At 56.0% G+C, this 23,846-nt stretch overlaps 1 protein-coding gene and 1 pseudogene across 1 annotated transcript in view; one reads left to right on the top strand and one right to left on the bottom strand.

Annotated features, from left to right (window-relative positions):
* LOC120877334 (kielin cysteine rich BMP regulator) overlaps positions 1-20,516 on the top strand; it is a 29,931-nt gene extending 9,415 nt beyond the window's left edge. Inside the window, exons 10-41 of the mRNA XM_040259602.1 lie at positions 2,895-2,988; positions 3,115-3,194; positions 3,274-3,367; positions 3,696-3,781; positions 3,856-3,937; positions 4,197-4,349; positions 4,440-4,543; positions 4,621-4,714; positions 5,720-5,893; positions 6,013-6,095; positions 6,368-6,461; positions 6,538-6,726; positions 7,054-7,224; positions 7,959-8,135; positions 8,759-8,844; positions 9,095-9,185; positions 9,313-9,395; positions 9,465-9,558; positions 11,560-11,733; positions 11,972-12,054; positions 12,649-12,769; positions 15,446-15,525; positions 15,723-15,822; positions 16,321-16,409; positions 16,712-16,814; positions 16,910-17,052; positions 17,305-17,477; positions 17,562-17,673; positions 17,765-17,866; positions 19,067-19,231; positions 19,669-19,975; positions 20,123-20,516. Coding sequence (XP_040115536.1) covers positions 2,895-2,988; positions 3,115-3,194; positions 3,274-3,367; positions 3,696-3,781; positions 3,856-3,937; positions 4,197-4,349; positions 4,440-4,543; positions 4,621-4,714; positions 5,720-5,893; positions 6,013-6,095; positions 6,368-6,461; positions 6,538-6,726; positions 7,054-7,224; positions 7,959-8,135; positions 8,759-8,844; positions 9,095-9,185; positions 9,313-9,395; positions 9,465-9,558; positions 11,560-11,733; positions 11,972-12,054; positions 12,649-12,769; positions 15,446-15,525; positions 15,723-15,822; positions 16,321-16,409; positions 16,712-16,814; positions 16,910-17,052; positions 17,305-17,477; positions 17,562-17,673; positions 17,765-17,866; positions 19,067-19,231; positions 19,669-19,975; positions 20,123-20,391 — 4,050 coding nt within the window. The 3' untranslated portion in view covers positions 20,392-20,516. The remainder of the gene's footprint in view (positions 1-2,894; positions 2,989-3,114; positions 3,195-3,273; positions 3,368-3,695; positions 3,782-3,855; positions 3,938-4,196; positions 4,350-4,439; positions 4,544-4,620; positions 4,715-5,719; positions 5,894-6,012; positions 6,096-6,367; positions 6,462-6,537; positions 6,727-7,053; positions 7,225-7,958; positions 8,136-8,758; positions 8,845-9,094; positions 9,186-9,312; positions 9,396-9,464; positions 9,559-11,559; positions 11,734-11,971; positions 12,055-12,648; positions 12,770-15,445; positions 15,526-15,722; positions 15,823-16,320; positions 16,410-16,711; positions 16,815-16,909; positions 17,053-17,304; positions 17,478-17,561; positions 17,674-17,764; positions 17,867-19,066; positions 19,232-19,668; positions 19,976-20,122) is intronic.
* Positions 20,517-22,659: 2,143 nt separating this feature from the next.
* On the bottom strand, positions 22,660-23,136 carry LOC120877333 (annotated as a pseudogene).
* Between the last annotated feature and the right edge of the window lie 710 nt (positions 23,137-23,846).

Here is a 23,846-nt window from a genome sequence, read left to right as displayed (position 1 = left end):
TCTTCAATCTTTCCCAACATCAGGGTCTTTTCTAAAGAGTTGGGTCTTTGCATCAGGTGGCCAAAGTATTGGAGCTTCAGCTTCAGCATCAGTCCTTCCAATGAATATTCAGGACTATTTCCTTTAGGATTGACTGGTTTGATCTCCTTGCAATCCAAGGGACTCTCAAGAGTCTTCTCCAACACCACAGTTCAAAACATCAATTCTTCGGCACTCAGCCTTTTTTTATAGTCCAACTCTCACATTCATACATGACTACTGGAAAAACCATAGCTTTGACTAGATGGACTTTTGTTGGCAAAGTAATGAATAGGATTAGTGCCTTTATTTAAAAAAAAAAAAAAAAGACCCCAGAGGGATTTCCCTGGTGGTCCTGTAGTTAAGACTCCATACTTCCACGGCACGGGGTACAGGTCTGATCCCTGGTTGGGGAACTAAGATTGTGTGTGCCACAGAGCACAGCAAGTACAGCCAAAAATGAAAAAAGGCCCCAGAGAGCTCTCTTGCCCCTTTCACCATGTGGGGGACACAAGCAAGAATACAGCAGGACTGGGAAGATCCCCTGGAGGAGGGCATGGCAACCCACTCCAGTATTCTTGCCTGGAGAAGACCATGGACAGAGGAGCCTGACAAGCTACCGTCCAAAGCATCTCTAAGAGTTGTACATGACTGAAGTGACTTAGCAGGCACTCATGCTTGAGGCAGGAACGGGCCTCTCACCAGACATTGAAACTCCTAACACCTTTATTTTGAACTCCCTGGCCTCCCAAACAGTGAGAACTAAATTTTTTGTTGTTTGTAAGCCACCCAGACTACAGGATTTTTATTACAGTAGCCTGAATGGACTAAGACACCAGATATAGGGAAGAGTCAGGGCAAAGCCTAGGGGAGAAAGGCAGGGACACGAAGGCCTCACGTCCAGGCAGGGTGCACGCCAAGAAGGGCTATGATTCAGAGGGCTGAAGCCAGAGCCACTGAGCTTCCTGACAGCTCACCAAGGACGAAGGACTCCACTGTGAAGGCCATGGTGCACCCACCCCCTTGTTACCATGTGCTTCCCCTCCCTGTTCACACTGACACCCAAATCCCTACCCCACCTGTGAGAGAGTCACTGGCTGCCCAGACACTTATGGGGCTGGAGGTAGCAAGCCCAGGTATAGGTGTGAACTCCAGGGACTGGGTCTGTCTGGGAAAGACCATGGGGAGTCGTAGCAGCTAAGTGTTAGTTAAGTGTCAGCTTCTGGAGGTGGATGCCACACCACACACTTATCTTATGCCCATACAAGTCTATGAGGACAGGACTATTATTGTCTCCTTAAAAATTATTTTATTTTATTATTTAAAATGTTCTTTATTGGAGTTTAATTGCTTTACAATGTTGTGTTGGTTTCTGCAGTACAACAAAGTGAATCAGCTATCAGTTCAGTCCCTCAGTCGTGTCCAACTCTTTGCGACCCTGTGGACTGCAGTACACCAGGCTTCCCTGTCCATCGCCAACTCCTGGAGCTTCCTCAAACTCATGTCCATCAAGTTGGTCATGCCATCCAAAATCTCATTCTGTCGTCCCCTTCTCCTCCTGCCTTCAATCTTTCCCAGCATCAGGGTCTTTTCCAATGAGTCAGTTCTTCCCATCAGGTGGCCAAAGTATTGGAGTTTCAGCTTCAGCGTCAGTCTTTCCAATGAATATTCAAGACTGATTTTCTTTAGGATTGACTGGTTTGATCTCCTTGCAGCCCAAGGGACTCTCAAGAGTCTTTTCCAACACCACAGTTCAAAAGCATTAATTCTTCAGGGCTCAACTTTCTTTATGGTCCAATTCTCACATCCATACATGACTACTGGAAAAACGATAACTTTGACTAGACTAGAATCAGTTATACGTATACACGTCACCTCCCTCTTGAGCCTCTCCCACTGCTCTAGGTCATCACGGAGCACCGAGCTGAGCTCCCTGTGCTATCGCAGCAGCTTCCCACCAGCTAGCTATTTACACATGGTAGTGCACATATCTCCGGAGAAGGCAATGGCACCCCACTCCAGTACTCCTGCCTGGAAAATCCCATGGACGGAGGAGCCGGGTAGGCTGCAGTCCATGCGGTCGCAAAGAGTTGGACACGACTGAGTGACTTCACTTTCACTTTTCACTTTCCTGCATTGGAGAAGGAAATGGCAACCCACTCCAGTGTTCTTGCCTGGAGAATCCCCAGGGATGGGGGAGCCTGGTGGGCTCATGCCATCCTCCCCTCCCCCACCCCTTCCCCCGTGCCATAGGTCCATTCTCTACGTCTGCATTTCTATTCCTGCAAATAGGATCATTCTCTTTTTTTTCCAGATGAGTAAACTGAGTCACAGAGAACTTTAGGTGACATGCCAGGTTATACATCTGCATTTGTGTTTAGGGCTGTGTAACAAAGTGCCACAAACAGAGTAGCTTAAACAGAAATTGGTCCTCTCATGGTTCTGGAGGCAGAAGTCCAAGATTGAGGTGCTGGCAGGGTTGGTTCTGACTGAGAACTGTCAGGGAGACTGTTCCAGGCCCCTCTCCAGCTCTGGCGGCTGGCTGGCAATCCTTGGCACCCTGTGGCTTCTGCCTTCGTCTCCACCTGCTGCTCTCCCTGTGTGTGTCTGTGTCCAAATTTCCCCTTTTTAAAAGAACACCAGTCATGGATCAGAGGCCACCCTCTTCCAGTCTCACCTCATCTTATGTGATTACATCTGCTACGACTCTGTTTCCAAATAAGGTCACATTCTGATGGAGTTAGGACTGCAACATAAGAATATGAAGGGGGACACAATTTGCTCATAACAACATCTAGTAAATGGATAGCTGGGACCTGAAGGCTGTTTCTGCTACCTGGCTGCATTCTGATGGCCCCTTCCTCTGTCCCCCACAGGAGGGCCACATCCGGTGCCACCAGCGGGAATGTGCCAGTCTGTGCCCATACCCTGCCCGGCCCCTCCCGGGCACCTGCTGCCCAGTGTGTGATGGTGAGTCAGCAGGGGGTAGGAGGATCGGAAAGCGGATGGACAGCCTATCACAGGCCTCCTGAGAAGACCAGGACACTGACTGGCATGCAGCCCTGAGGAGGGTCTCAGGCACCATCTTCCCAACAGGCTGTTTCCTAAATGGGCGGGACTACCGCAACGGGGAGCCCGTGGGCTCTGGGGACCCCTGCTCGCACTGCCGTTGTGCCGTGAGTGTGGCTGCCCGCCGGCGGGGAGGGGCTGGCGTCTGGGCCTGCCTCTCGCATGCTGACCAGGCCTTGTTGGCAGAATGGGAGTGTCCAGTGTGAGCCTCGGCCCTGCCCACCCACGCCCTGCAGACACCCAGGCAGGACCCTGGGGGAGTGCTGCCCTGTCTGTGACAGTGAGTGAGGGTTCCAGTCTCCAGGGGGAGGGCTAGCCGCTGCCCCAGGAGAGGCTCTGGGTCTGGGGGTGGGAGTGGTTCCCTCCACTGAACCTACAGAAGCCCCCTTGAACCAACCTAAGCTCTGTCACCAAGGGTGAGGGACGAATTCTCACCTCGCCTCATGGCATGCTGGGCACCTGGGGGCCGGCAGAGGTTGGCAGGCAGGCCTTCCTGGAGGACACGTGTGACTGTCCTTATCAGGATGGGGGGTAGAGGCCTCGGGTTTGGTGAGGCTTCCCCATCAGCCTCCAGCCCTGTCCCCCTGCCCCTCTGTCATCCTGTCCAGGCTGTGAGTACCAGGGACACCAGTATCAGAACCAGGAGACATTCCAGCTCCAAGAGAGTGGCCGCTGTGTCCGCTGCTCCTGCCAGGTAGGCAGTCCTGCTGTCTCACATACCAGGTCTGTCTTGTCCCCTGAGGGCCTCTCACCCAGCCTCCCTCCTAGGCTGGCGAGGTCTCCTGCGAGGAGCGCGAGTGCCCAGGCATGCCCTGCACCCTGCCTGACTCCGGCCCCCAGCTCTGCTCAGGTGTGTATACTGGGGGACGGGGCGGGGGACAACCATGAAAGGGTGCTGCTCCCAGCAGCCAGGAGTGTTTCTTCACAGTAAGGGGAGTGGGGCACATCCCTAAGTCCACCAGCCATTCCAGAGTGGGTTCAGAGGCTGCTGTGGGGATGGCGAAGCTGGGGTCCTGGTAAGGGTTCTGGGTGATCTGGGAAGGACATGGATGGATGGAGGTGCCTGGGTTGCCATGGTGACACCCTTTTCCTGCCTCACACCACTGTAGTCTGTGTGCTTGATGGAGAGGAGTTTGCTGAGGGTGTCCAGTGGGAGCCTGATGGCCAGCCCTGCACAACCTGCTCCTGTCAAGCTGGGGTACCTGTGTGTGGGACTTTGCTCTGCTCCCCAGCTCCCTGCCAGCACCCCACCCAGCCCCCAGGTGAGTGCCCTGCCCCGAGCTAGCTTTCTCCCCTGTGCCTTGACCAGTTCACCTTGATAGGTAGGGCTCTGACCCACCTGCCCTGCCCAGGTGCCTGCTGCCCCAGCTGTGAGAGCTGCACTTACCACGGCCAAGTGTACGCCAATGGGCAGAACTTCACAGATGCAGACCCTTGCCACACCTGCCGCTGCGAGGTACCTCCCCAGGCTTGCCGCTGCCCGGCTCAGCCCCTCCCAGGACCCACCGCCATTGCCCTCTCACCTGCTCCCAGGATGGGACCGTGACGTGCTCCTTGGTCAACTGCCATCCCACAACCTGTGCCAGGCCTCAGAGTGGACCCGGCCAATGCTGCCCCAGGTGCCCAGGTATGTACTTACTGCACCTGTGTGGCTCGGGAGACCCTTGACTCTAACACTCCATGGCCCCTTGGGCCCTTAGTGAAAGTGAAAGTCGCACAGTCGTGTCCAGCTCTTTGCTACTCCATAGCCTATACAGTCCATGGAATTCTCCAGGCCAGAATACTGGAGTGGATAGCCTTTCCCTTCTCCAGGGGATCTTCCCAACCCAAGATTTAACCCAGGTCTCCCTCATTGCAGGCAGATTTTTTACTAGCTGAGCTACAAGGGAAGCCCAAGAACACTGGAGTGGGTAGCCTATCCCTTCTCCAGCAGATCTTCCCGACTTAGGAATCAAACCGGGGTCTCCTGCATTGCAGGCAGATTCTTTACCAACTGAGCTATCAGGGAAGCCCCCCACCCTGGGGCCTAACCCTAGCCCTAACTTTAGACAGAAATGGCTTTCTGAATTGTTTTCAGTCTGACCCAGCTTGGAACTCTCTGGAACTCACAAGGCAGGGGTGGGAGACAGGGTAGACATCTGTTTGTCCCTTAGTGTTACTACACCCACCCTTCTCTCCCATCTTGTACTACTTCCTCTTCCACTGCCCACACACCCGGATCTCGTGTATCTACCTGTACAAGACTGGTTCAGATGACAAGTGTTCAAGTTTTCCATACCATGGGCTGGGAGCTGGGATGTGGTGTGCCCTGATCCCCACCCACATGGAAAGTGTTTGGGGCGCAAATCACAAACGCAGGCAGGCACGTGCACTAGCCCTTCAGCTCTTCACCCTCAGAGGCACACACATCTGCCTGCAGGTAAAGGGACTACACACATACACACATGCGCGTGTGCTCACAGAGATACCCTTGCGTGTGTACACAGCCCCTCCTCCTCCTCTCCCTCCACGCGGACAGCTTCCAAGTGGCACTTCCGCAGTGGCTCTGGACTCAAGGCGGGAGGGGCTGTCAGCTTGCTCCTTGCCCTGTCTCTGTGCCCCCATCCTGCCCACCCCCCTCCCCACTGTGCAGACTGTGTCCTGGAGAAACAGGTGTTTTTGGATGGTGAGCGCTTCTCGCATCCCCGAGATCCCTGCCAGGAATGCCAATGCCGGGAAGGCCATGCCCACTGCCAACCCCGGGTCTGCCCCCGGACCTCCTGTGCCCACCCTCTGCCTGGTGTCTGTTGCCACAACAACTGCAACGGTGAGGCGAGCAGAATAGGGGGTGGTTTCCGGGATTGCTTGGCCTTTAGGGCTGGAGAAGGCAGCGTGCCCTTGGGGGAGGAGGGCCTCTCCCGGGCCTCTAGCTGCCCTGTCCTCCAGGTTGTGCCTTTGCTGGGAAAGAGTACCCCAACGGGGCCGACTTCCCCCACCCCTCTGACCCCTGCCGCCTGTGTCACTGTCTGGTGAGTCTGCCGTCTGGATGGGAGGAGGAGTCGGCGAGGGAGGGCGGGGCTTGGGAGGAGGAGTCGGGGGAGGGCGGGGCTTGGGAGGAGGAGTCGGCGAGGGAGGGCGGGGCTTGGGAGGAGGAGTCGGGGAGGGCGGGGCTTGGGAGGAAGAGTCGGGGGGGAGGGCGGGGCTTGGGGAGACCAGGCGAGGTCAGCCAAGATCAGGGTGGGAAGGCGTGGGGTCTCCTCCACCTCCTACGCTAACTGGCCCTGGCCTGGTCCACCTGCAGGGAGGCACCGTGCAGTGCCTGGCGCGCCGCTGCCCGCCCTTGCCCTGCCCAGAGCCGGTCCTTCTGCCCAGAGAGTGCTGCCCACGGTGCCCGGGTAGGCGCTGCGCCCCTCGCCGCCTCTCCAGGGTGGATCCCCTCCGCAGCTTGCTGATGGAGGCTCTCCCCTTCAGCCGCCCCCTCGGGCTGCCCTCGGCCGGGGGGCTTGGTCCCCGCCCGCCACCAGGAGCACTTCTCCCCGCCCGACGACCCCTGCCGCCGCTGCCTCTGCCTGGACGGCTCGGCGTCCTGCCAGAGACTGCCCTGCCCGCCCGTGCCCTGCACCCACCCGCGCCAGGGGCCCTGCTGCCCCTCCTGTGACGGTAATGCCCTGGCTGTCCCCCTCCCTGCCCTGTCCGCCCTTCTTCCTACTCCACCCCTTGCCTTCTTGGTGCCCCTCTTCCTCCACACCCCTCTTTATCTCCAGGAGGGTGCCACCTCCTCTCCCCACTTCCTCCTGGCCTGCCCTTCCCACATTGGGGTTCTCACTAAGAAAATGGGGAAACAGTCACCACCTGATCCACAGGGCCTGGCAGAATGGGGGGTGGTCTCCGGGATGGCTTGGGCTTTAGGGCTGGGAGGGCAGCATGACCTGGTAATGCTCCTGGTACTCCACGAGCCCCCAGCCCCTCGCCTGCCCCCACCCCCAGGCTGCCTGTACCAGGGGAAGGAGTTCGCCAGCGGGGAGCGCTTCCCTTCGCCCACTGCCAGGTGTCACATCTGCCTCTGCTGGGAGGGCAGCGTCAGCTGTGAGCCCAGGGTCTGTGCACCTGCCCAGTGCCCCTTCCCTGCCCGGGGTGACTGCTGCCCTGCCTGTGATGGTGAGGGGCAGGGACTGGGGGGTGGGCTGGGAGGACGGGGTCAAAGTCTTTACTGCCCAGCGTGCATGCTAAGTTTCTTCAGTCATGTCCGACTCTTTGCGGCCCCATGGATTGTAGCCTGCCAGGCTTCTCTGTCCATGGGATTTTCCAGGCAAGAATACTGGAGTGGGCTGCCATTTCCTTCTCCAGGGGATCTTCCCAACCCAGAGATCAAACCCAGGTCTCCTGCATTGCAGGCAGATTCTTTACCATCTGAGCCACGAGGGAAGCCCCTTTACTGTCCTCAGTTCAGTCACTCAGTCATGTCCAACTCTTTGTAACCCCATGGACTGCAGCACGCCAGACTTGCCTGTCCATCACCAACTCCTGGAGCTTTCTTAAACTCATGTCCATCGAGTCAGTGATGCCATCCAATTTACTGCCCTGGTGTGGGTCAAAGATATTTATTATTATAAGAAAAAAAGCCCCAGACTAAATTCTAGGTGGATTTTCCCTATAGATTGGACAGGGGGCTTCTTTGCAGATCAAAGGGGAGAAAGTCTGTCCTTTGGCCAGTCCATCCATCCCCCTGCGCACCACCACCCCCCCACACACACTGCCAGGACTGAGCCCTGCCCTTTGCCCCCAGGTCTTTGAGCCCTTGAGCTCAGGCCAGGTCCAAGCTCAGAGCCAGATGACCAGTCTCTTCTCTGATTTCCGCTCCTCCACCTTGGCCTCCCTGTCCTCTCTTGAAGGCTGTGAGTATCTGGGGGAGTCCTACCTGAGCGGCCAGGAGTTCCCGGATCCCCGCGAGCCCTGCAACCTGTGTACCTGCCTCGGAGGCTTCGTGACCTGCGGCCGCCGGCCCTGTGAGCCCCTGGGCTGCAGCCACCCGCTCACCCGAGCTGGGCACTGCTGCCCGACTTGCCAGGGTAGACCTGCCCTCCCACTGCCCCTGTCAGTGGGTCTAGTCACTGTCACCCTCCCCTGAGACAGCCTCACAGCAAGCCCACACCCTGGATTCTCCTCGGGTTCCTCACCCCACACTCAGCCTCCTCTGGGTCTCTGCTGTCACCTCACGCTGACTGTCGTACTCACCAAATACGCAGAAGGTCTGTGTGGCCAGACCTTCACGTCCTTTGGTTGTCACCCTGCCTCCCTCAAACATGTCACGAGGCTCGAAGCCGTTCAGTGATTCCCAGGGCCCTTGAGTCGCCCAGCACGCCCAGTACCTTCCCTCCCTCCTGGCTTCCTTCATCCACCCTCCCGAGCCCAGCCCACCTCTCACCTTCATTTCCAGGTGCCCCTCCCTCACATCCTCTTCCCACCCTGGCCTGTGGTCTGTGATCTCACTCTCAGTCCTCCCCTGCTTCACGCACACAAGTCTCTCCCCTTCCCAGCCACTCACCTCTCCCTTTCGGACTGTTAGCTAAGCTTTGGTAGAGGACCCCAGGCCCGGATGTGGTGTGTGGCCCGGTGTGTGTGTGTGGAGGGCGGGGTGGGTGGAAGGCTCCACTGATTACGGCCCCTTCCACTGCATTTCCTTTACCGCCAGGATGCCTCTATCATGGGGTCACTGCCGCCCCTGGAGAGACCCTTCCTGACCCATTAGACCCTGCCTGCTCGCTCTGCACCTGCCAGGTGAGGTGGCCCTCTGGGGGCTTGGGAACCCTTCATCCCTTGATCCTCCTCTCTGGCCAGAAAGAAGGTTGTTCCTCCTCCCGGGCTGCACTCTGCCTGTGACATCCCCTGGGAGCAGGATTGGGTTCAGGTCTCCCGGGGCCGGGGAGGGGTCAGTACGGGTACCCCCATGGCGGGGCCATGTGCAGCCCTGTTTGAGGGTGTGATGGCACGGGAGTCGGGGCATGGCCGGGCGACCTCTCTCCCCCAGGAAGGCTCCATGCGCTGCCGGAAGAAGCCGTGTCCTCCGGCTCTCTGCCCTCACCCCTCTTCAGGACCCTGCTTCTGCCCCGTTTGCCACAGTGAGCGCGCATGCCTGCCCCCAGGCGCTTCTCTGCCCCTCCTCCCTCCCTCTCTGCCAGGCCTGAGGTCGGATGGGGCAAGGTGGCTCAGCCCCGCACCCTCACCCAGGACACGTGTCGCCCACAGGCTGCCTCTCTCAGGGCCAGGAGTACCAGGACGGGGAGGAGTTCGAGGGGCCCGCAGGCAGCTGCACGCACTGTCGCTGTGAGGTGTGGCAGGGAGGTGGCGAGGGGCTGGGGGGCGGGGGGAGCAAGCCACTGAGCCTGCCTCTCCTGCAGGCCGGCCAGATCAGCTGTGTGCGGCAGCACTGCCCACCCCTGTCCTGCCCGCTCCAGGTCACGGAGCAGGGGAGCTGCTGTCCTCGCTGCAGAGGTGCGCCGGGCCGATGGGGCTGCCCCCCTGTTTCCATCGCTGGGTCCTGTGTCCCTCCATCTGCCCCACTGCCCTCCCCTCAGCTCTCCTCCAACCTTCCGATCTCCCTGTCCACCCTTCTGGCCTGCCCACACCTTAGGACTTGAGCTCTCACCATGCCCACCTTCATCTCTTCCTTCCTGTTCCTGCCCCTGGCCTGCTCAGCCCATTTCTCATTCTAGACTCTTACTGGAATCTCCTCAAAGCTATCCTGTTCCTAACCACACCCCATTCATATTGGTTCGGTTCAGTTCAGTTCAGTCACTCAGTCGTGTCCGACTCTTTGAGACCCCATGAACTGCAGCACGCCAGGCCTCCCTGTCCATCACCAACTCCCAGAGTTTACTCAGACTCATGCCAGCTGAGTCGGTGATGCCATCCAACCATCTCATCCTCTGCCGTCCCCTTCTCCTCCTGCCTTCAACCTTTCCCAGCATCAATGTCTTTTCCAATGAGTCAGTTCGTTGCATCAGGTGGCCAAAGTATTGGAGTTTCAGCTTCAGCATCAGTCCTTCCAATGAATATTCAGGACTGATTTCCAGGCTGTCACTGTTTCCACTGTTTCCCCATCTAGTTGCCATGAAGTGATGGAATCAGATGCCATGATCTCAGTTTTCTGAATGTTGAATTTTAAGCCAAATTTTTCACTCTCCTCTTTCACTTTCATCAAGAGGCTCTTTAGTTCTTCTTCGCTTTCTGCCATAAGTGTGGTGTCATCTGCATATCTGAGGTTGCTGATATTTCTCCCAGGAATCTTGATTCCAGCTTATGCTTCATCCAGTCCAGCATTTCTCATGATGTACTCTACATACAAGTTAAATAAGCAGGGTGACAATATACAGCCTTGATGTACTCCTTTCCCAATTTGGAACCAGTTTGTTGTTCCATGTCCAGTTCTAACTGTTGCTTCTTGACCTGCATACAGATTTCTCAGGAGGCAAGTCGGGTGGTCTGGTATTCCTATCTCTTTAAGAATTTTCCACAGTTTGCTGTGATCCACACAGTCAAAGGCTGTGGTTCATAATGGTAATCATGATAGCTAACATTTATTGAGTATATACCATGTGCCAGAGCCTGAGCTAGGCACCTTATACATAACATCTCATCAGGTAGGTATTATGATTAATTATTCCCATTTTACAGGTTAGAAAACTAAGGTACAGAGAGTTAACATAACTTACCTGTGGTCACTTAGCCAATAGGCAGCAGAGTCAAGATTTGTATCTAGGCTGCCTGGTTCTAGAATAGGAGTCTTTCTTAGCCTATTAAGAAGACCCTCACCCCATACAGTGCCCCAGCTGGTATAAGAACCATCAGTGTCTCCTTGGCCTGGGAGGTAGGCAGGACAGAAGAAATCTCCATTTAATGGGTAAGGAAATTGAGGGTTGGAGAGATGGAGTTACCTTGGGCACATGGCTAGTGATGGAACCTTTCATTCATCCTGTGCATGCCTGCTAAGTCGCTTCAGTCCTGCCCGACTCGTTGCAACCCCATGGATTGTATCCTGCGAGGCTCCTCTTGCTATGGGGTTCTCCAGGCAAAGATACTGGAGTGGGTTGCCCCTTCCTCCTCCGAGAGACCTTCCAGACCCAGGGATCCAAGCCGTGTCTCTTGTGTCTCCCGCGTTGGCAGGCGGGTTCTTTACCGCTAGTGTCACGTGTGTGTATTACCCTCCTGCCGCAGGCCCGGTACTGCTGCTGGTGCTGGGCTGTGGCGAACAGTGCTTGCTGCCTGGCTCGGGGTCTAGCAAGCAAGCAGGAACAGGATTAGAACCTGGGTGTTCTGACCCTGACCCAGTGTCTTTCCCCTCCAGCACACACAGGGGTTCTGTCCCAGCTTCCTACTCCAGCCCTGAGGAAGCCCCTCCTGGTTACCCACATGCCTACTGACCACGCAGGGTGGGGCAGGGGGTCGGGACAGACATGCAGACTCAGAGCTCACCCCTGCCCACCTTGCACACAGGCTGCCTGTTTCATGGGGAGGAGCACCCCGAAGGCAGTAGCTGGAAGCCCCCTGACAGCCCCTGCTCCTCCTGCCTGTGCCATGAGGGTGTCATCACCTGTGACCGCATCCAGTGTGTCACCTCCTGTGCCCAGCCCCACCAGGGGCCCAGTGACTGCTGCCCTCGATGCTCTGGTATGCCCTCGATGCCTGGGGAGGGGTGAGGTGGCGGTGGCAAGGAGGCAGAGCCAGTCAGCATCTTCCTGCCATTGCTCTGGACTGGGTGGCCCCCATTCTTATACACACTCCAATCTCTGAGGTTAGGGCAAGAGGTCCGGGGGGCAGAGAACCCCACCCCTGGCATGGCGGCCAGTCTGAAATTTCCCTGGTTCTGTTCTACTATTACCCCACTCCACCCGTACCCTCCAACAAGACTGTGAGCATGAGGGTCGGAAGTATGAGCCAGGAGAGAGCTTCCAGCCCGGTGCAGACCCCTGCGAAGTCTGCGTCTGTGAGGTAGGGGAGGGCACCGTGGAGGGGCAGCCTGGGCACTGTGGGGAGCAGGCACTGTGGGGTCAGGGACAGGCGTGTGTCCCTGAGGCCAGGGAGTGAGGCAGGGGCTTCAGGGGAAGAGCCAACAGGGCCAGGAAGTCTGGGGTTGTGGGGCAGGCAGTGCACAGGCCCGCCCGGCTGGAGTGGAGGGTGGTGTGGGTAGAAATCTGGGGGGAGGCACCTGGGAAGTGGTCGGGGGCCCTGTTGGGGAAAGTCTGTTTGAAAGAACGGTGAGCCAATGGAAGGGTTTTGAGCAGGCAAATGATGTCATGGATCAGGAGATTAGGCAGTGGGTCTGGGGAGGGAAGATGCCTTGAGCTTGCAGAAGGCTCAAAGGTCACACAAAGGCTCGCGCCCAAGTGACTACAGGAGCAGGCACCCCATAGGCCATCTCTGAGGACTGGGACGGGGATGAGGGGCAAGTCTGGGGAGAGGTTGAATCTCTCTTTAGACCGGAGTCTGACCTGCACAAAGCAGACAAGAGGTGCTTGGAGTCCAGGAGAAAGGGGGTGGCTCTTGGCTTCCGTGGCCCGGATCCCACCCTCTACTCTCGTTCAGCTGCAGCCCGAGGGGACACCTAGCCTGCGCTGTCACCGGCGGCAGTGCCCCCGCCTGGTGGGCTGCCCCGCCAGCCAGCTTCTGACCCCAGGGCCCCAGCAATGCTGCCCCACCTGTGCCGGTGAGTCCCCGGACTGGGGTAGGGTGGTCAAGAGGGCAGGGCTGCCGTCCCCCAGAGTGACACCAGAAGGGCCAGCCAGCTTTCCTCCACAGTCCCAGCCCTTTCCTGAGTCCATTGGGTTGTTCTAGAAGCCTACGCCCTAGCCAGTGAGACCTGTATGGCCCTAAGGGGAAACACAGGTGACGCCACCCTTATGGCAGAAAGTGAAGAAGAACTAAAGAGCCTCTTGATGACAGTGAAAGAGGAGAGTGAAAAAGTGGGCTTAAAACTCAACATTCAAAAAACTAAGATCATGGCATCTGGTCCCATCACTTCATGGCATATAGATGGGAAAACAATGGAAACAATGACAGACTTTATTTTCTTGGGTTCCCAAATCACTGCAGATGGTAACTGCAGCAATGAAATTAAAAGACGCTTGCTCCTTGGAAGAAAAGCTATGACAAACCTAGATAACATATTAAAAATCAGAGACATTATTTTGCCAACAAAGGTCCATCTAGTCAAAGTTATGGTTTTTCCAGTAGTCATGTGTGGATGCGAGAGTTGGGCTATAAAGCTGAGCACCGAAGAATTGATGCTTTTGAACTGCGGTGTTGGAGAAGACTCTTGAGAGTCCCTTGGACTGCAAGGAGATCCAACCAGTCCATTCGGAAGGAGATCAGTCCTGAATATTCATTGGAAGGACTGAATGAAGGAAGAAGCTGAAGCTGAAACACCAATATTCTGGCCACCTAATTCGAAGAACCGACTCATTGGAAAAGATGCTAATGCTGGGAAAGACTGAAGACAGGAGAAGGGGACGACAGAGGATGAGGACGACAGAGGATGTCTGGATGGCATCACAGACTCGATGGACATGAGTTTGAGCAAGCTCTGGGAGTTGGTGATGGACAGGGAGGCCTGGTGTGCTGCAGTCCATGGGGTCACAAAGAGACGGACACGACTGAGCGACTGAACTGAACTGAGCTGAAGCCTGCTGCCTCTTGTCCAGCAGGTGGTGCTACAGGGTTGCAGTTGTGCAGGCTGCTTGGCTTGTTGAACACAGGGATCCTAGGACCAGCGGGGCACTGAGTGGTCCAGCTACAGAGGTGGGGAGAGCTATCCTTACCAACACCTGCTAGAATGTGCTGCAGGGGGAGAGAAAAATAATAAAACTTATTAAGCACCTACTTCCCTGGTGGCTCAGACGGTAAAGCGTCTGCCTACAACGCTGGAGATGCGGGTTCAATCGCTGGGTCGGGAAGATCTCCTGGAGAAGGAAATGGTAACCCACTCCAGTATTCTTGCCTGGAAAATCCCATGGACCAAGAAGCCTGCTAGGCTATAGGCCATGGGTTTGCAAAGAGTCGGACACAACTGAGTGACTTCATTTTCACTTTCACTTTTTCATTAAGCACCTACTGTATGCCACATACTGCATGGACCAAGAAGCCTGGTAGGCTACAGGCCATGGGGTCGCAAAGAGTCGGACACAATTGAGCGACTTCACTTTCACTTTCACTTTTTCATTAAGCACCTACTGTATGCCACATACTGCTGCTGTTGTTCACTCAGTCAAGTCTGACTATTTGCGATCCCATGGACTGCAGCACACCAGACTTCCCTGTCCTTCACCATTTCCCAGAGCTTGCTCAAACTCATGCCCACTGAGTCAGTGATACCAACCAACCATCTCGTTTTCTGTCGTCCCCTTCTCCTCCTGCCTTCAATCTTTCCCGGCATCAGGGTCTTTATTAATGAGTCGGCTCTTCAGATCAGGTGGCCAAAGTATTGGAGGTTCAGTTTCAGCATCAGTCCTTCCAATGAACACCCAGGACTGATCTCCTTGAGGATGGACTGGTTGGATCTCCTTGCAGTCCAAGGGACTCTCAAGAGTCTTCTCCAACACCACAGTTCAAGAGCATCAGCCTTTAAGGTGTTCAGCCTTCTTTATAGTCCAACTCTTGCATCCACACATGACTACTGGAAAAAACATAGCTTTGACTAGATAGACCTTTGTTGTCAAAGTAATATCTCTGCTTTTTAATATGCTGTCTAGGTTTGCCATAGCTTTTCTTCCAAGGAGCAAGCATCTTTTAATTTCATGGTTGCAGTCACCATCTGCAGTGATTTTGGAACCTAAGAAAATTTAAAGTCCGTCACTATTTCCATTCTTATTAAGCACCTACTGTATGCAACACACTGTACTTGGTGCTTTTAATAAAGTTTCACATTTAATTCTCACAGTTACCCAGTGATGAGGAATTTTACAGATGAAGAAATTGAAGTTCAGAGAAATTGATTAACTTGCCAAAAATGGCACAGGCTCTGAGTGCTGGAGCCAGGATTGGAACAGGGGTACCTGGCTCATTATGCTTCCTTCCAGACAAAATGAACAGAAGTGGGAGGGGCAGGCCAGGCAGTCCTATGATTCTTAGAGACCTCAGGCTGAGGAAGCCACACTTTGTCCATTTCCAGGCCCCCCGTCTTAGCAGGGTTCCTTGTCAAAAGTCCAAACTTTTCTTGGCTGAAACAAAAGGAAAAAGGATTTATCTTCCCTGGATTGAAGGTGTCAGGGCTATAAGTATATCCTGGGCTCAAGAAATCTTGGGGCACAGTGAGGGGGCAGGCAGTCAATGGGGCTTTCGTCCCTGCTCCCCCAGCATCTCCCACGCTGCATTTTTGTCTTCTCAGAGGAGCTGAGCCACTGCACACAGCACCTGCTGGGGTCTGAGTTGACCCCACCAGACCCCTGCTACACCTGCCGGTGCCGGGTGAGCCCTCTTTCCTTGGGGACCCCTCCAGCCCCCTCTTTTTCCTCCTCTGTAGCTGTGACTCCTCTGTTTAGCACCTCCAGGCTTCCAAATCACCCCCAACAACATTCGCCCACTTATCCTGAATGTCACATTCCACCTAGGCCCTGTGGCTTCCCTGCAATTTCTTCCTGTGCTGTTTCTATGCCCTTTCACAGGACCTGACTTGGCTCTGCATTCACCGAGCCTGTCCTGAGCTCAGCTGTCCCCTGCCTGAACACTACATACCCCCAGGGAGCTGCTGCCCTGTGTGCCAGGGTTCGTGCCCAGTTTTGTTCTGCATCCTCAAGACATGAGCAGGGAGGGAGACAGGAGGTGTGGCCTCTATGGGCCAAGTGGGCAACCTGGGGTGTGCACTCCAAATGCAGGCTTTGTTCTTTTATAGAAACGGAGGGACCATTAGAGGAGGGACCCGTGAGGTGGAGGGAGGCAGGGAATGGAGCCTGGATTCTCGAGGGCCGACCAGGGGGCTCAGGGACCCCAGGCCCACTTAGCAGGGCATCGCACTGCTGAGCTGGCAGCCAGGCCAGAGGAAAGTTCCAGCCTCTGGCTCTTTCAGTTTCCGGGACGCTCTGGATATCCTGGGCGCTGGCGTAAGGTCTGCCATTTAGTCGGCCATGGTGCTGCTGGTTGAGGAAATTAACACCCTCGGGGTACTAATTAGATGGGGTGGGCACCGCCCTGCCCTGGGCCTTCAGAGTGAGCTCATGCAGCCAGAATGACAGTGCTTCCCCGTCCCCATTTCTTTGTCCTCAGAATGTGTGGTGGAGGCTGAGGGCCGGACAGTGGCAGATGGAGAGAGCTGGCGGGACCCCAGCAACGCCTGCGTCACTTGCACCTGCCATGTGAGCTGGGGGAGGGGGTGGGGTGGAGGACTTTACAGACGGTAAAGTGAAGGGCCTCAGGACACTGGCCAGAGAATATGGGGTCTTTGAGGTAATTAGAAAAAGGCGCCCCCCCTGGGTAAGAGGGCAGAGGTACCCCTGTGTGAGGGCAAGCAGCTAAAGGTGATTTCACCCCCTACTTGATCATGAAGTGGGTGCCCTGGTGGGAGAAGGGTTGCTTGCCCAGTCCTTGATGCAGAAGCGTGGGGCCAGGGACTCCAAACCCCACCGGAAGTCCCTAGAGCAATGACGTCCGTCCTCAGCGGGGCCACGTGGAGTGCCGCCTGGAGGAGTGCCAGGCGCTCACCTGCCCGCGCGGCTGGTCGAAGGTGCGGGAGGCTGGCAGGTGCTGTGAGAGGTGCCAAGGTGCGGGCCAGGGCCATGGGGCTGGGGGTCGGGGGCACGGAGCGAGACCCAACGTGAGGGACTGGCCTCTGTCTCGCCCCTTCCCGTCCTCTCAGCCCCCGCCCCGTCGTGCGCGCACCAGGGCCGGCAGGTGGCCTCCGGAGAGCGCTGGGACGTGGACGCCTGCACCAACTGCTCCTGCGTGGCAGGCACCGTGCGCTGCCAGAGCCAGCGCTGCCCGCCGCTCTCCTGTGGGCCTGTGAGTGCCAGAGTCTGGGGCGGTGGGATGGGTGGGCACGTGGCACGGCCCACCTGGAGCACCGGGGAAGTAGAAGACCCGGCTCCCCCGGGTCGTGCAGTGTCTGACATGGCCACGAGGTGGCGTCCTGACCTCCTCCAGCAGGCCCGGGAACCTCCCCGGCTCCCGGGGAGGCTCGATCCTCCGGGGAGGCTCAGCATGGGGCCCGGCCGGGAGGGCGGCGGGTTTGACCCTGTGCGGGGCGGAGGCCAGGACGAGGCCCCCGCCCTGAGTCCCGGCAGCTGCTGTCCCCGCTGCCTGCCCCGGCCCGCTTCCTGCATGGCCTTCGGAGACCCTCATTACCGCACCTTCGACGGCCGCCTGCTGCACTTTCAGGGCAGCTGCAGCTACGTGCTGGCCAAGGACTGCCGTGGCGGGGACTTCAGGTGCGCCGCTCCCTCTGCCTTTCTCCCTGCCCGCCTCCCACACCCAGCCCTGCTGACCCCTGCACCGGGGCCTCCCACCCGCAGCGTGCACGTGACCAACCATGACCGGGGCAGGAGCGGCGTGTCCTGGACCCAGGAGGTGGCTGTGCTGCTGGGAGACGTGGCCGTGCGGCTGCTGCAGGGCGGGGCGGCCACGGTCAGTAGAGCCAAGGATCGGGGGGCCGGTCGGTCAGCGCTGTCCCCTTCTCTGTCCCGACCTCGCTCCTCCTCCCACGTCTCTTCTCCAGGTGGACGGGCGCCCTGTGGCCTTGCCCTTCCTGCAGGAACCGCTGTTCTATGTAGAGCTTCGGGGACGCACGGTGGTGCTGCACTCCCACCCGGGGCTCCAGGTGCGGCCAGGGCCAGTGAAGGGGGCAGGGGGCGCCTCGGGCCTGTTCTGTAGGAAGGGTATTACCAGGCCATGGGGCCAAGGAGCTGAGAGAGTTCTGCTGGATTCTAGAGGGAAGAGGAATCAGGGCTAGAAAACTCCAGGTGTGATGAAGGAGTTCTGAGCCTAGTTTCCAGCCACGGATGTGCTGGGGCTCTTAGGCCATTATCTTAAGCCAGTCCTCTGAGTGACTGAAGTTGCTCAGTCGTGTCCAACTCTGATCCCATGGACTGTAGCCTACCAGGCTCCTGCATCCATGGAATTTTCCAGGCAAGAATACTGGAATGGGTTGCCATTTCCTTCTCCAGGGGATCTTCCCGACCCAGGGATCGAACCCAGGTCTCCCACATTGCAGACAGACGCTTTACCATCTAAGCCACCAGGGAAGCCAGTCCTCTGGGCCTCAGCTTTCCCATCCCTCAAGCGGGGAAAGGGGAAGGCAATGTCAACTACCCTCTCCTAGATGGTTTCAGAGATTCCAGTTCCCATGTCTAAGAGTAATTCACTCCCCTGCCTCCAGCCACAAGCACATTTGTAAGTACACGAAATATGGCTTATCTACACTTAGGATGGGGCTTCCCAAGTGACACTCGTGGTAAAGAACCTGCCCGCCAATGCAGGAAACATAGAAGACGCAGGTTTGATCCCTAGGTGGGGAAGATCCCCTGGAGGACGGTACGGCAACCCACTCCAGTATTCTTGCCTAGAGAATCCGATGGACTGAGGAGCCTGATGGGCTATATAGTCCATGGGGGTTGCACAAAGTCAGACACGACTGAAGCGACTTAGCACACACAAAAACTTAGGATACAGACCCTATTTGTGCTTTGTCCTCTGTAAGGCCTGAATGCCCGTGAGGGAGTGAATCTCTGGAAGTGGGTTGCATTTCACGGGGAAGCCTAGCTCAGGGATGATGACGGGAGAAGGTGCCCTCCTGAGGGAGCTGTGTTCATCTCTTCACGTCTTCCGTGTTTGCCCAGGGCTGACACCGCAGGTGCCTTCCTGGCCTTGGCCAGAGCAAGCCTCCCTTCCATGAGGCACTCCACCTGTCCTTTCTCCTCCCCTCCTGCAGGGGGCATGCTGACACACCACGGAGATGGGCCCTGGGCTTCCTGGGGCCCTTGGCTTTCTCCTGTTCTCCAGTCCCTGCCTCTCTGCACAGGTGCTGTGGGATGGGCAGTCCCAGGTGGAGGTGAGAGTGCCTGGCTCCTACCGGGGCCACATGTGTGGGCTCTGTGGCAACTTCAATGGCTTTGCCCAGGATGACCTGCAGGACCCTGAGGAACTGCTCCGGTCCACTGAGGCTGCGTTTGGGAATAGCTGGCAGGTGAGTGGCACAGAAGTGAGGGGTTGGGGGAGGCACAGTTGAGCCTGAGTCTCAGAGCAGCCCTCTGGTAAGGAAAAGAGGGGTTGGGCTTTGGGGCTTTCAGGAAGGTTTGGGGTCTTCTTGCCTGTTACAGTGCTGGGGTGGGGGGGCGGGGGGGGCAACTGTTGGAAGGGATCTCCTCAACTGAATCCCCAAGGCCTGCTTCATCATTCACTGACTCTAAGTCTTGGACAAGACACTTAACTGCTCTGGGCCTTGATTTGCCAATCTGTAAAATGGGGGCAAAGGAAAAGTAGCTGATGCTTTCTTTGCTGTTCTTGTAAGGAAGTTTTTGAGGCTACAACAAAACATTTGGTGCAAAGCTCTTGGAAGAACATAACACACAAAGGTCAGCTGCCAGTGGATGCTGTCATATCAGGGCCGCCTTCCCCATCTAGGTCCCAGAGGGCCCAGGACCTGGTCGGCCCTGTTCCAAGGGCCGTGAGGTGGATCCATGTCGGGCAGCAGGGTACCGTGCCAGGCGTGAGGCCAACGCCCGGTGTGCGGTGCTGAAGTCCACCCCGTTCAGCCGCTGCCATGCTGTGGTGCCACCAGACCCCTTCTTTGCTGCCTGCGTGTATGACCTCTGTGCTTGCGGGCCCGGTTCCTCCTCTGACGCCTGCCTCTGTGACGCCCTGGAAGCCTATTCTAGCCACTGTCGCCAGGCAGGGGTGACACCGGCCTGGCGGGGCCCCACACTCTGCGGTGAGGGGGTAGTGCCCGGTGCAAGCTGGGGAGGGGGTGACACGGAGGGAGGGCTCAGGTCTGGACAGGAAAGGTTCAGGGAGGGTCACGGGGTTGGGGGGGAGCCTGGGGACTGGACGGTGACCCTTCCTTCCACTCCGCCTGCAGTGGTGGGCTGCCCCCTGGACCGCGGCTTCGTGTTTGATGAGTGTGGCCCACCCTGCCCCCGCACCTGCTTCAACCAGCACGTCCCCCTGGCGGAGCTGGCAGCCCACTGTGTGCGGCCCTGCATCCCCGGCTGCCAGTGCCCGGCGGGCCTGGTGGAGCACGAGGCCCACTGTATCTCACCCGAGGCCTGCCCCGCCGTCCTGCTCATTGGGGACCGGCTGCCTAGCACTCCGCACCACCCCAGCCAGGAGCCCCAGGGGCCAACCTGAGCCAGGATGACACGACCAGGACTCACTGGGACATGAAGTGCCTGGGTGCTGGGAGGCTGGGCATGGCTCCCACAAAGACCCCAACTGTGCTGCATTGGAAACAGTAAACTCAGGCTCCACCCTGAGGTTTCCTTGTGTGTATGTGTGCTTCCTCCTGGTGCTGGGGTGGTGGTGGGGCTGTTTGCAATGTGGGGTCCAGAGGTCAGTGTCCAAGAATTGGGGTGGTGGCAGCTGTGGGGACTCAGACCTGGACCTTACACACTCCCTGAGCCTGCATCCCTGGGCTGCCCTGCCTGCCACACCCTGGGCTGCCTGGGAAACCCTGCCGTGGGCAGGAGGAGGAGTCCCATCCCAGTCCTGTGCTTACATATCATAGGCACAGCCTGTGGCCCCTCTGCGGGGGCTTCTGTGGATCCTTGTGCAATTGTGCAGGGGCTGAGAAGCCCGGAGAAAGGACTCAGTCCCCACATCGCATCCCCTTTCCTCGTGGTTTTGCGGATATTGAGAGTTCAGGCACCCTGTGGGCCACTCTAAGATCTGGTGACACAGGGACCCCATGCCTGGGGTTGAGGAACGGGACAACAGTGTGTATGTGATGACACACAGACCCTCAGAAGCCCAGATTAGTCCACACATGCACCCCGTGTGTGTTCGCAGCTACACCCACCCCTGATGAACATGGGGGCAGGGGACACGTGTGCAACTTTCAAAGACATCCTTATAGGGAAAAGAACTTGGAGTCTGAAATCGAAAAAAAAAAAAAATTCTTTTTTGACAAGAAGTGTCTTTTCGAAGAGAACTCTGAGTTCTCTCTGCCACCTATCAGCTGTGTGATCTTGGTGTTTTAGGGACCTTAGCTAAATGATTGGGGTTGGGGGACTCAGTTCTGTTGGTGGGGCCCCCAGTATTCCAACAGGGTTGAAGGGAAAGCCAGCTGAACTGAGACCCCGTGCCTGCTTGTTCAGCCCACTTCTGCCGGGGCCCCTTTCACGGAGCTGTTCCAAAACTCAGGCAGGCCAGGATACTCCTGACAGCAGAGGAAGATGACAGACCATTTCATATGCCCTTTCTCTCCCCTTGTCATAACTTACGCAAACTGTGTCCTCACCCTCTTTATCTCCTGTGTTGCGGGGAATAAGCAGAATGACCATGGACAGTTTGGAGCAAGCGCTAGGGAAGTGCGTTACAATTCACACTTGGGACCACATTTTCCTGGAGCCTGTTTCTTGGGCTGTGTGTCTCCAGATGAGGGAGACAGTGCCCTGTGTTAGTTAGGGCAGCTTACTCTGGGGCCTGATCTTCTCATCTGTGAAATGGGGATGAAGATGATACAAGTTGCTTCATAGAGTTGCTTCAAGAAAGGATCACACGTCCGTGGCAGCATCTTGTGTCCTGGCATACAGTAAGCTGTTGGGAGCTGCTGCCTGTCTGGGCATGTTGTTGTTCAGTCACTAAGTCGTGTCTGACTCTTCGCAACCCTATGGACCACAGTACACAAGTCTTCCCTATCCTTCACCATCTCCCAGAGTTTGCTTAAACTTCTGCCCGTTGAGTTGGTGATGCCGTCCAACCGTCTCATCTTCTGTTGTCCCCTTCTCCTCCTGCCTTCAATCTTTCCCAACATCAGGGTCTTTTCCAATGAGCTGGCTCTCTGCATCAGGTGGCCAAAGTATTGGGTACCAGTTCAGTTCAGTTCAGTTGCTCAGTCGTGTCCGACTCTTTGCGACCCCATAATATATCACATCAATAATGCAGTTGCAAGCTTCATATATAGTTTTTTTTAATCTACAAGCTACTTTATTTCCATTAGAAAAATATTATCTCTATAAAATTTGCTCCAGTTTCTTCTCCTTTACCTCTACCATTCAAACTTTAATTTTACTCAAGTAAAAGCAGAATCACATATTTGACATAACAAAATAATTCACATCATTAAATTAAGAGTTTAGTTGAATTAGGTGTGCTCATTCTTATTCCGCAGGAATAGTAACTCATCTTTCCTACGTGTTATTTCCTTCTATTTTTATTTTTCTGAGTTAAGTAAGGCATGTCTGTTTTCCCACACCCAGCAATACAAGTGTTATAGAAGTGTGATTTATAATATTGGTAACTAGATTCATCACTAATCTTCAATTCATGTTCAGTTCCCCTTATTATATGCTATTATATGGTATTTTCATAATATTTCAACCTTACACTTTCCAACACAGATTAAGCTATTAGTTAAAAAATATTATTAAAATTCCAGACTAAAGAACACTGGGCCCACTTAGAGTCATGCTATTGTGAGAGGTCCTTGCACAGCTATTGCTTTAATCTCAACACAATCTCCTTTGGGCAAAGCTGCAACCTCAAACAGGAAAGCTCTTCTGGAAATATTGTTTGTAGATGTCATTGACAGTATTGAAGTCATTTATGCCAGCCAGCAGAACAGTTGTTTTTACCACATTCGTGAAGTCGCAGCCTGCTGCTTTCAGAATTTCACCGATGTTTGTAAGAGCCTGGGTAGTCTCTTCTGCCACCCCTCCTGGCACAAGCTGTCCACTTGCAGGGTCCATGCCTAGGTGTCCTGAAATGTAATGGTCCTGTCTACTAACACAGCCTGCGGGGACCAATGGCCACTGGGGCTTTGCTGTGCTGATCACCCTTCTGATCAAAGATGACATGGCTAACCTTTTCCCTTGCTGCCCCTCGGAGACAACTACCCAGTATATGACTCTTACTCGTGCCTCTCGGGACTCCATATATATGGTCGACATTTGAACAACATGGGGTTGAACTCCACAGACGCACTTATACTCACAATTTTTTTCATTAGTAAATACTACAGTACTACACCATCCCCGATAGGTTGAATCCTCAGATATAGAGGGCAGATTGTAAGTTATATATGGATTTTTGACTGCAGCAAGGGTTGGGGCCCCAAACCCCTGTGTTGTTTAAGCATCAACTGTATACACAAAGCAGATGTTCGTGTGGGGCTGCAAACAAGCACCTGCACACACCTCTCTCTGTCAGAGTCACAGTCCTCACCCCACACTGCCACCCACGTGGCCAAGAAACCTGGATCCAAGTCAGGCCAGCGTCTCTATGAGACTTGGCTGAGGCCCAGGCCTGGCTCAGATATCAGGGCCCTGCGTTACTGAGCTCAGGAGCCTTTGTCTCCTTCTTGCCCCTGTCCCCAGCTCCTGGTCCTTCTCTTCTCCAGGAGCAGCAGGGAGTGGGGTGGGGGGACACCCTCCCAGGCCCCCAACTCCATGGAGCAGGCAGCCACCCTGGGGAACCTAGGGCTCCCTTGTAGCCCCAAGCAGGCCTTGGCCCTGTACCAGCACCTCTTCCGGTGCCCTGCAGGCCTAGACCAGCTCCAGGCTGCCCTGCGGCAGGTGAGGAGCACAGGCCACCGTCTCTGAGAGGACAGGTCTCCGTGGGGTCTGATTCCACCTTGCCTCCCCAGG

The sequence above is a fragment of the Oryx dammah genome, unplaced genomic scaffold (assembly GCF_014754425.2).
Source record: "Oryx dammah isolate SB20612 unplaced genomic scaffold, SCBI_Odam_1.1 HiC_scaffold_18, whole genome shotgun sequence".
Taxonomy (NCBI): domain Eukaryota; kingdom Metazoa; phylum Chordata; class Mammalia; order Artiodactyla; family Bovidae; genus Oryx; species Oryx dammah.
This window is presented reverse-complemented; position numbering and strand designations above follow the sequence as displayed.